Here is a 12174-nt window from a genome sequence, read left to right on the forward strand (position 1 = left end):
ATTACAAAGTTTGATTTAAAGTAAAAATAATATTTAAAAAACAGAATGACAAGTGAGTGGAGCTCTTCTGGCACATTTAGCTGGTTTCTCAGATTGATGGGAGTGGAGATTTCTTTGCAGAATTATGGGTAATGTAGTTTCCACCAGTAAACCTACAGCAGGGATTTCGTGAATAGAGAGCAAAAGTGCTGCTCACGTTATTACAAGCTTTCATTTAAAGAAAAAATAATATTTAAAAAACAGAATGACAAGTGGGTGGAGCTCTTTTGGAGTGAGTGGCTTGTTGATTGGTGGAGTGGAGAATCATGGGTAATGTAGTTTTCACCAGTAAAACCTAAAAGCAGGGATTTACTGAATAGAGAGCAAAGGTGATGCCCACTTTATTACAAACTTTGATTTAAAGCAACAACAACAAAAAATAATACATTTAAAAAAAATGAATCTGACAACGTGGGCAGAGCTCTTTTGGCACGTTTTGCTGGTTTCTCTGATTGGTTGAGTGAATATTTGATTGCAGAATTATGGGTAATGTAATTTTCCACCAGGATTACATTGTTAAACATCTTCCAAAATACAGATGGCTTAAAGCACTTCAAATGACCAGGACATGAAAAAAAGAGAGACACTAAATACCATCGCTTATGACTTTTAAATATTTTATTAGGTTATAATTTGCAGAGCTTAAAATATTAAATCGCTTTTAACTTAAAGTATTATTAAAATACATAAAACAAAAAAGCCAGAACTGAGGAGCCCTGAAAAAACGTCAACTAAAAGAAACAGAAATCAAAGAAATAAATTAAATAAAAGGAAAAGGTCCGATCTTCTCACAAAGAGGTCATCGCAACAACTAAAACATCCGCCGCCCTTCCCCTCGCTCTCAGTCGCTGTAAGATAATCGTAATCTCGGCGATCGATACGTAGAGACTAAGCGTACATTCTTTTCCATTCACAAACGGAGGCCGGGCGCCGCTCCCGGAGCCTGAAGAGCAGGCGATTGGATTCAACAGCAGACAATCCCAATGTCTTTGTCACTCGAGAGAGAGAACACATGGCCCCGGGCTTCCTAACACGGGCTCCTCTACAGTGGTTAACATGCTAATTACGCAACACAAGTCTATCCCGTTTACGCAGAGGGCCGTTTGGGGCGATGGACCGCTATATGATGAGTAAAGTGACACCGAGAGGCTTATGGGTGAGCAGGTAGCATTGACAGCTCTCTCAGTTCCTGAGTGCAAAAGCCTTGAACGCACACACACACACACACGCGCACGCACCCACGCACGCACACACACACACACGCACGCACGCACACACACACACACGCACACACACACACACACAAACTCCCCTTTTACCCTATAGAAAAAACGAGAAAGAAACCCAGGCCAACACCCTTATCAAACCAAGAGAGGGGAAAGTGCTGCAAGTATGTGTCAAAGGGAGCGCCAAACGGGAAGGAAACGAAAGAAGCATGGTTGTTCTCGGTTAAAGGGTTAGACGGGCCGCCTCAGAGGGCATCCGGCCCGGCTGAGCTCCTCACTGGGTCCTAAAGAGAGCAATGTTCTGGGAGGGTGAAGGTCTGTGAGTCCCAGCGGCTGTGCGAGCGCTGAAGTCCTTCCGAACCCCGGATTGGTAGGCGCGGCGCGGGCGCGGTCCTCATCTCTCGGTCACGTGGTTCTGTGGCTGGGGAGGCAGCGGCGTGCATAGGGCCTCCGTCAGGTCGTCCATTATGGACGTCTCCTTGGGGTCCATCAGGTTGAATTCCCTTATAAAGACTACGAAATGTGTGTACAGTGTGTTTAGGTGTCCGTGCAGGTCCATGGCCACCGTCTCCTTGTAGTGGGACCAGTAGATGTGGGCCAGAACGTGGAAGAGATACCTGCAGATTTTCTTCACCAGCGTGTCGAAGGTGTTGGGGAACTCTTTACCTGTGGATGACACACACACACACACACGTCAAATTTAACAATGGAAGGAATGATTTAACAATGTATAGATGGATGGATTAAACAATGGATGGATGGAAAAATAGAATGAATGGATGAATGGATTAAACAATGGATGGTAGGATGGATGATGGAAAGATTTAACAATGCATGGATGGATGGATTAAACCAGTGGTTCTCAACCTTTTTTTGTGACGTACCCCCTGTGAAATATTTTTTCAGCCAAGTACCCCTAACCAGCGAAAATATTTTTGGTTAAAAAAGAAAAGAAAAAAAGATAAAAGATTGTAATATTGTATAATTGTTAAGTTTAGGCTTTACTATATAAATTACTGTTTTTACTTCAAAAGTTTTATGTTTATGCTTGAAAATAATTCTTAGTATCCTTAATTGGTCATGTTAGTTTGCATTTTAGGCTTATTTTAGGTAGAAAGTATATGTATTCTGCACATGTAAGTTACTGTATTGAAGTTATATTTCAGAGGTATGGTAATCACTGCGTTGTGACTGCAGAACTTTTCAGGCAAATCAATCCACACCTTTTTGAGGCTCTGTTATAAAGTACATACAAACAATATTACTTTACATTTAAAGCCAATAGTTAGTATGTTACTGAAAGCGATAACGAGGTTTCTTGTGATATTTGACGATAATGCCGTTCTGTCTGCTCTCGACGTTGTTCATGAAGTAGTAGCGGCTAGAGGTCTTCACGGGGCACCCGAGACCCGTGGACCCGGGATCCGACCCGGGACCCGTACGGGTTCGGGTCTATTTTTTAAATGGTCAGCCGGGTCCGGGTCGGGTCCTAATCTATTACTTCGGTTCCCGGGTCTGTTAATGTTGTAGCCTATGTAATACGTCAATCGGACTCGGAGAACACCTGGCCGTGAGAGTCAGCGCGGCTTGTGTGTTTTGTGTAACTTACAAATTGCTAAATTAGGATAAGAAAAGTGAGCCGGGAAAAGAGGATTAGAAATACACAACAACAACAAAAACACAAGCGCTCTCTCTCTCTCGCGCGCGCTCTCTCAGCCTTTTAGAAAGCGGGCAGATTTAATGCATGCGCGCGGTAATAATGTACTCAAGAATATATTTCAAATCAGCAACAAGACCTCAGGTGAACTGTCACATAAATGTTTTCTGTGATGCGTTAATTGCGTAAAAAAAGGTTCATATTTCAGGTTGCTCCAGCTGAGCGCGAGTGCAGTCTCAAGCGCGTGTCATGTTTCTATGGCAACCCGAGCTTCCGCAGACCGCAGTGACTTTAATGACTTTAAAAATAATATGAATGAACCGTCTTGTTTAATCTTAAAGTTCTGCTAGTCAGACTCAGAGAGATTATGGCAAATAAATAATGGTAACGCAAGCGGCCATGGCACTAAACGAGCAATAGTTATTAGTTCAAAAGGGCAAACAGTCAAAGTTATTATGCGAATTAACTCATAAATCCGTCACTGTGAAATAAAATTGACTTTTACAGCTGAAATGAGTGAATTAAGCATGCTTGGAACAATTAATGAGGAATATTGTAATACATCACAATCAAGGTACAAGGGAGACAACGGCTATATCGTTAGGTAGGCTGACTGAGACAAAGTTATTTTTCGCAGCTTGTTCATTAACCTGTTAACAGCAGTAACGTTATATTGTGTAATATGAGACAATCGGGTCCAGTCGCGTCTGTGTCTTCCCGGCGGGTTCGGTTCCAGCTATCAAATAATAGACGGGTCCATGTCGGTTCCGGGTAATATATTTTTGGCATTTTTCGGATCTGCACGGGTCCGGGTCCAGTTTTTGAAATAATAGACGGGTCCGGGTCGGGTCTGTGTTGAACATTGCGGGTCTCTTCGGGTTCGGGTGCGAATTTTTGGACCCGTGAAGACCTCTAGTAGCGGCACACGCGACCAAGTAGAGTCAGCGTAGCTCACAGCGCCATCTGCTGGTGAAAATGATCACCAAACTCTTGCTCCTAAAACCAGCGGCTGCTGTATGATGTTGGTTGCGCGCTTTTATCCCTAATATATCTGTGGGTTGTTTGGAATGAGCTGTAAAACATGTACATTTCCGGGGACAGCTCCGGGAAACGGGACGTCTGGTCACACAATCCTTGATCCAAGTGATTGACAGGTGATGCCAGGCGGCGAATGACAGGTTGGGTCAAATCATCCTGGTATGGGGGAAATTCTGGGTTTTTAGGATAATGAAATTGAATAGCCTACTGAAAATAAAATTAATTTTATGAACATATACTTATATTTCACAGAGATATTTATGAAATAATTATTTTTAAAGAATTTTTGCATGGATGCTACTTTTTAAATATATGTAGGCTATATTTTAAAATCTCACGTACCCCCTGGAGTGCCTTCACGTACCCCCAGGGGTCCACGTACCCCCATTTGAGAACCACTGGATTAAACAACAGAATTATGGATGGATCAATGGATTAAACAACGTATGGAGGGATGGATGAAAAAATAGAATGATTGATTAACCAATGAATGACTAAACAATGTATTGTGGATTGATGGATGGAGTACTCCGGGGTGGTTGCTAGGGTACTCAAGGTGGTTTCTAGGGTGTTGGTTGCTAAGGTATTCAGGATGATTAGTAGGGTACTATGAGTGGTTGCTAGGGTTGCTGATAGGGTGATCAGAGTTGCTATCCAGATGTAGTTAACTAACTAAAGTTAATAATAAAACAGACCCATATTTACTTTAATGCTGTAAAATAAATAAATAAATATGTGTGTGTGTGTGTGTGTGTGTGTAATTAATTAATATGAAGCTTAATTGCCTTTGGAAATAACATAATTGCAATTTTTTTACTTTATACATCCATCCATTAGCTATTTAATGCTTTTAAGTGAAATAAGATTATATTTATATGTGGTATATGTTGAGATATTATAGTTACATTTTACTATGCGTGTTATAATTAAACAGGAAACCCTAAAACAGATCTGGGCCATTGACGTCCCTCGTGCAGTTTCCACACGAGTCCACTAGGGGTCGGTAGAGACTCTCACCATATTTAGTGGGGAAGATGTCCTCGTCAGTCACCAGCTTCTGCACTGAACTCATGACGAAGTCCACGTACTGCGGCGCTGTGCACTTCGTCTTCTTCCCTTTTTCATCATACCAGTAGTATGTCCTGAGAGAGAGAGAGAGAGAGAGAGAGAGAGAGAGAGAGAGAGAGAGAGAGAGAGAGAGAGAGAGAGAGAGAGAGAGAGAGAGAGAGAGAGAGAGAGAGAGGTTTATAAACAGACTGCATCACACACACTTAACAGAGCTTGAGCTCTTCTCTCCTCTTCCGTCACGTATCGCCTGTCTGACACACTTTCTTCTCTGTGGTTGTTCATTAACCAAACTGTCTGATAGGGCATCTTCCCATAATGCCTCAGTAAACACTCGAGCTGCTTCCTGTTCCCATCAGCACACAGCTGACCCAGTTAGAGTCGGATCAGGAGCAAAACGGATCCCTGCCACAAACACAGGCACTTTTCCCACAACAGGAAGGCGGCATTACAAACCCTATCCCTTTATTCTTACTATCCCTTCTCTCTCCCGGAGGTCACGACCCCTGAGGGTCTCGGGTCACAGAGGAGTGTCCAGTGTCCGCTGCGCAGGCTTAATAATGGATAACAGAGTGCGGATGAATAATGGATACTCACGTATTGCAGGCGGTCATGGCCGGACACGTGTCCCCCGTGCAGAACTCAGAGATTGTGCTGTACTGCAGGTTGATGAGATTGAAGAACGTCGTGGCTGGAAAATCACAGAGACGTTTCAAAGATTAACGGATGATAATACAGATGATAATACACAGCAATCATGAACTCTGTGCTGAACAATCACTGTCATACGAATAACAGATTAAAACATCACTGTCTGTCTGTCTGTCTGTGATGCGCGGGTTGATCCAAAACGAGCGGGTGCCTGCGGTCACAAGTCATCCAAAAATATTTTTAATGCTATCCGGGTCGTGGTTGGTCGGGTTGTTTGAAAGAAAGGTGACGCGGGACAAAATGCCCGATTTCCCAACACGTTGAATTGAGCAGTTGTACCATTTCAACAGGCCATCCTTTCTTAAACGCATATAGCTCAGTAATGTCCAACACGATCACATGGTAATGCGTATCAATAGTAAGAGTGTGCAATCTCGTGGAATGGGTACACCAAAATGAGTTTTGGCGTGCACGTGATACACTCTTGGGTAGGATGGGGGTGATGGGGTGGGTGGTCTGTGCGTATAAAACGCCATGAAGTGGCCATTAAACTCATTTTGGCGTATACATTACAGGGCGGGATTTTATTGGGAAAGTCGGGGGAGACGCGCACACGTCGATTAGACTGGATAAACACATGAAGCATCTTAATTGTTAAGAAAACAAAACAAAATAAATGAATAAATCGAGCCTTTATTACTCAACACTAGGCTATAGCAGACAGCATTCAGAAAAAGAACAGTTTGCGACTTTGTGCTCCTAAGGGCTTTCACTCGGGTGCGTGTTGTTTATACATTGACCCGCACATCAATATATATATCTATATATATCTATCTATCTATATCTATATATCTATATATATATATATATATATATATATATATATTTATATATAAATATATAAAATAACTTTTATAATTTAATATAATATAATATATAATAATCTATAAATATAAATTCTAAATGTCATTGACAAAATTAATGGCAATTTAAACTGCACAATTATCTCAAATAAGTAATCATGCGATTAATGAATAATCATGACATGACACAGCAATATTTCAACTATTACTCATTTGGCAAAGCATATAAACACCTTTGTGTTACACATTAAAATATGCATAAACAATCACTTTTGAGTGACATTACATTTTACGATGTATAATAACCATTTTCACGAACATAAAATATGTCCTTACATTTTTATAAATTAATGCAAATATTGGTTAATTGTACAAATATAATTATTATAATATTTTATTATTATTATTATTATTACAATATTCTTGTATATATAAAATACTAATTATATTAATACTAATAATAATTTATTCAGAAATATTCAGGTTATGCATCAACTCTGTTTGCACTGCACCCGATGCAGTGGCTAAAATAAGAGTGAAATGATCAACAGTTACGGTTTCAAATAACGGTCACCTCACGGACTGTGAAACTGTGCATCTGTTATTGAACAATATTTGACAGAATATCTGAATAACTCACATTAATGCTTTGTATTTGAGAAGAACGTGAAAAGCATGAAGCGACACCATACGAGACGAGTGCAAACTGTGCAGATCCAGCTGTGAGAGCAAAGGCTTCAGTTCACCTCACGAGGCTCAGCGAGGAGGCTTTGTGGAATTTATAAGTGCATTAATGTTTCCTAAATTAAGCCATACTTTGTTTTGTCGAGATAATATCGAGGGAAACGCACACAATGGTGTGATTCGTGGACTCTGGAATGTTATTATTCTGAGCAGGTTTGATCATACAGTCAGTTATATAACAGCTGAAATCATACATTCCCTCTGACGAAAGATGTTCTCAAAACACAGACACAACACCGCAGCAGGGTCAAAGGTCAAGGGGCGCCACTTTTCCACATTAAAAACAATAAAACATGAAATAAAATGTCGCTAAATCGGGGACCGTTTTCTCCTCTTGCCTTGGGCCAAATTTCACATGTTAAAAGTGCTTGATCTTGGATCACTTTTTGCCTTTTAGAAGCAACTAAATATAATGAAGCATCATTTTTGTACCAAACAAGAGTAACACACACACACAAATGCTGCACTGTCAATGTAATTTGGTCTTAACTCGAGGTCACGTGAGATACTTACTGTTGCTGGCGAGCCATTCGTTCAGGTCGATCTCCCTCGGCAACACCACCAGCTCCTTGAGCTCAAAATCCACGACTCTAACTTTGGTGTATTCTGCGTCCAGGTAATGCTTTTTCTCCTCTGTGGGCGGCTTCTTCCCATTGGGCTTCCCTTTGCCCTTCCTGTATGGGATGAAAACAAGGGTCAGCGTTCAGAAAAAGCATTGAATATACACTATATTGCCAAAAGTATTAGGCCACCCCTCCAAAACACTGAGTTCAGGTGTTCAATCTTCATGGCCACAGGTGTATAACTCCAGCTCTAGGCCTGCAGACACTTCTACACACATTAGTGAAAGAATGGGTCGCTCTCAGGAGCTCAGTGAACTCAAGCGTGGGGCCGTGATAGGCTGACACCTGTGCAATAAGTCCATTCCTGACATTTCCTCACTACTAAATATTCCACGCTCAACTGTTAGTGGGATTATAACAAAGTGGAAGCCATTGGGAACAACAGCAACTCAGCCACGAAGTGTTAAATCCAAGAGCGGGGTCAGCGCATGCTGAGGGTCACAGTGCGCAGAAGTCACCAACTTTCTGCAGAGTCAACAGCTGCAGACCTCCAGACTTCTGTGGCCTTCAGATGAGCTCAAGAACAGCGTAGAGAGCTTCATGAAATGGTTTCCATGGCCGAGGAGCTCATCCAAGCCTTACATCACCAAGAGCAATGAAAAGCGTGGGATGCAGATTCAGTTCACTGGACTCTAGAGCAGTGTGACGTGTTCTCTGGAGCGACCAATCACGCATGGTTTGGCAGTCGCCAGGAGAACAGGACTTGTCTTAATGTATTGTGTCAAGTGTAAAGTTTGGTGGAGGGGGGGTTATGTGATGGGATTTTTAAGGGGCTGGCCTCTTAGTTCCAGTGAAAGATGGATAATGCTTCAGCATACGAAGACATTTTGGACAATTTCATGCTCCCAACTTTGTGGGATCAGTTTGTGGACGGCCCCTTCCTGTCCCAGCATGACTGCGCTCCAGTGCACAAAGCGTCGCTCCATAAAGACATGGATGAGGAGTTTGGTGTGGAGGAACTGGACTGGCCTGCACAGAGTCCTGAGCTCAACCCGATAGCACATTTTTGGGATGAATTAGAGCGGAGACTGAGAGCCAGGCCTTCTCGTCCAACATCAGTGCCTGACCTCACAAATGAGCTTCTAGAAGAATGGGCAAAAATCCCCATAAACACACTCCTAAACCTTGAGGAAAGCCTTCCCAGAAGAGCTGGAGCTGTTATAAACCCTACGGATTAAGAATGGGATGGCATTAAAGTTCATGTGCACGTAAAGGCAGGTGTCACACAACTTTTGGCAATTTAGTGCATAGACATTATTTATTATTTATTTCAGAGGTAGCTTAGTAAAAGTTACTGGCTTATGTAACCACATACGGACACCTCATGTGAAAGAATGCTTTGCAACAAACTATGCAACAGTGTGCGCACATCTGCAGGTTTGCACAGTTAACCTCGCCCTGTAATTAGCACAAGAGACCACAGACATCCAGGCTTTTCCTTCCACGGCTATTTTTAGCCCAGGCGGGTTGTGTTACCATCAGACCCACCGCCCCTTTCCCAGTCCTCCACACCACACCCGTCTCAAACATCAAACGTACAGTGGAAACAACGAGAGCTGCTCTAATGGAAACGCAGAGCTTTAGGAGCCAACCATGACCTCACGGCACCTACAGAACACACACACACACTCTGGACCAGACCCTGAAGAACTATACACACTTTACGCTGTCCAGATGAGTGAGGCGGGCAGGAAAAAATGTGCCTGGTTTTCAATTCTTTGAATCTGTGGGGAGTAGATTGATTTGTATTTTCTGTAAATCTTTTTTATAAATAATATTGTAGTATTTTGTATTTTAAATTCTTGTCATCAAAGTGTATTTATCAATATTATTTTATTAAAATATTCATCATTGTTCATTATTCTCATACATAATAAATATATTAATGTATAATGTGAATGAAAATAAGTGTGTATTTATTTTCACATTCAATTAATAATAATTATTATTATTATATAACTATATATTATATTTTATATAATTATGTACTATTACTTTATTAAGTAATAATTTGTTGAATACTGTACAAATACATTTACTGTCAAAAACATTTTCAAGGTAACCAGACATACATATAGCATAATTGCTGATGTGTTTTTTTTTTTTTGTTTTTTTTATGAAATACAGGTCACTTATGTTCACTAAAGTGCATTTAAACAACTTCCCTAAAAATGAAATTACTCATCTTCCAGTTGTCCTAAACCTGTATGAGTTTCCTTGTTCTGTTGAACACAAAGATATTTTGAAGAATGTGTGTAACCAAACAGCTGATGGCAATACAATACAAATGGAAATTATTCAAAATACCAAAATAAAAATTAGTAAAATGACAAGAGAATTTTATTTTTGGGTGAACCGTCCCTTTAATCGGAAATTGACTTTAACCTTCCCTAAGTCATCCGTATCTGTAGAAACCAATATTGGTTGACCTCTAGTGTGGAGATTTCGGATATCAACCATCATGTGATGGCAAACAGTCAGAGAGAGCAAAGGGGTCTCATTTCTCAGAGGCTTTTTCCAAGCGCACGGCCATCCAATAACAGCAGGACGGTATAAAGCCACGTCTGTGTGCGTCTGAAAGGACACACTGGCCTGGTCTTTAGACAGCTGCTGCCATGTTGTTTGACTCCGGGGCCCCGGGGCCAGTTCACCCTCTCCACACAGAGACCGGCCTTGTGCTTTAATGCTGAAAGGCCCGAGCAAAAACCTCTGCCAGAACCCAACGCTGCTCAACACACACAGGACTCATCCACACACTGACCACAACCAACAAACAAACCTCACTAAACTCGCTTCTGGCTCTCGCAGTCTGTAATGACTTCCATTACCTGAAGCTTTTTAATATTCACACTCTTCATTCAGAGCTCGCAAAGCGGCAATCAATTCATCGCCCTGTCCAAAATACACAAAGAAGGAAAAGTTAGGTATAATTTACAGATCCGTTGTGTTGATCAATCCGATGTGTGGCATCTAGAGCTGTGCAATATATCGAAATTATCTAAATATCACAAATGTACAAATCCCAATAGCATGCGATAACAATGATTTTAATAGCCTACTTCAACATTGTGAAAAGTGTAAGTTTTAGGTTGACACATAGGTCAGAGAATCGACTGGGCACACTACTGCTACTTATATGACTTGCTTGATGTTAAAAAGAGTTATTAAACGCAATAATTTGCAGTCTGGCGCTGTCTCACACACACAAACATGAATGATTTTTGACATAAATGTTTGCTAAAACACTGCTGGTCACTTTCAGAAGTTGTAGTTATTAGTTAGTTAGTATACGAATATGGAATATCTCACAGCCCTAGTGGCATCCATGAACCACTATGCTCTTCCCTTTAGATGCACGGTTCATGATTTCTGGAAGACCACGGCAGTAAAGCAGGACGTGCCTCTGGAAACTGGAGTGGGTTTAATGGGGCGATGAATCTTTAATCAGGACAAAAAAGCACAAGTGTGTGGACAATCACTGGGATTAAACTCCTGTTACACATCAAATCCTCGATATATTATTAAAGGTTTCACACGCGTGTTATATAAGCAGAGCCCCTTAGACTAAATATATTACAATGTGTAGGATACAATTTCAATTTTACAAGACATTTGCATATTCATGGTTCTCTGATGTTGGTTAATGGTCAGATGACCTGCAGGTAAAACAGATCGGCCACGCTGGGGTTGTGTTTTTTTAGACACGAGATCAACAATGTCACTAAAGAAGTGTGTGTGTGTGTGTGTGTGTGTGTGTGTGTGTGTGTGTGTGTGTGTGTGTGTGTGTGAGAGAGGGAAAGAGCAGCTTATTCAGCTTCCCAAATAACCCAGCGTTAAGGGGACAGTGGATGCAGTTTGTGTTTCTGGAGTTCTCCAAGTGTGTGTGTGTGTGTGTGTGTGTGTGTTCCCGGTCATGAGTGGAAACCGCCGGCGGTGAGTAAAACTGCATCAAATGTTTGTTTTGTTGGCAATCGGTACGCAAGTGTGTGTGAGCGAGTGAACATGTGCGTGCGAATGTGTGTGTGAGCGAGTGAGCGTGTGTGTGTCTTAGTGAGTGTGCGTGCATGCGCGAGCGAGCGAGCGAGCGTGTGTTTGTTCCTGGAGTGGGAACGGCAAGCGGTGAGTAAAACTGCATCAAATGTGTTTTGTTGTCAATCGGAGCATAAGTGTGTGTGTGAATGTGTGTGTATGAGCGAGTGAACATGCGTGCGAATGTGTGTGTGAGTGTGTGTGTGTGTGTGTGTGTGAGAGAGAGCAAGTGAGCGTGC

General features: G+C 41.6%; 1 protein-coding gene across 3 annotated transcripts in view; it reads right to left on the reverse strand.

The window, feature by feature from the left end:
- Window positions 1–639: 639 nt before the first annotated feature.
- The window catches only part of mob2b (MOB kinase activator 2b), a 48735-nt gene continuing 37200 nt past the window's right edge, over window positions 640–12174 (reverse strand). For all 3 annotated transcript variants that reach the window (XM_067419643.1, XM_067419642.1, XM_067419644.1), the window contains exons 2-5: window positions 7797–7957; window positions 5623–5716; window positions 4978–5102; window positions 640–1931 (exon numbers count right to left, since the gene is read on the reverse strand). In XM_067419643.1, coding sequence (XP_067275744.1) covers window positions 1660–1931; window positions 4978–5102; window positions 5623–5716; window positions 7797–7957 — 652 coding nt within the window. In that variant the 3' untranslated portion in view covers window positions 640–1659. The remainder of the gene's footprint in view (window positions 1932–4977; window positions 5103–5622; window positions 5717–7796; window positions 7958–12174) is intronic.

The sequence above is a fragment of the Pseudorasbora parva genome, chromosome 16, assembly GCF_024679245.1.
Source record: "Pseudorasbora parva isolate DD20220531a chromosome 16, ASM2467924v1, whole genome shotgun sequence".
NCBI lineage: Eukaryota > Metazoa > Chordata > Actinopteri > Cypriniformes > Gobionidae > Pseudorasbora > Pseudorasbora parva.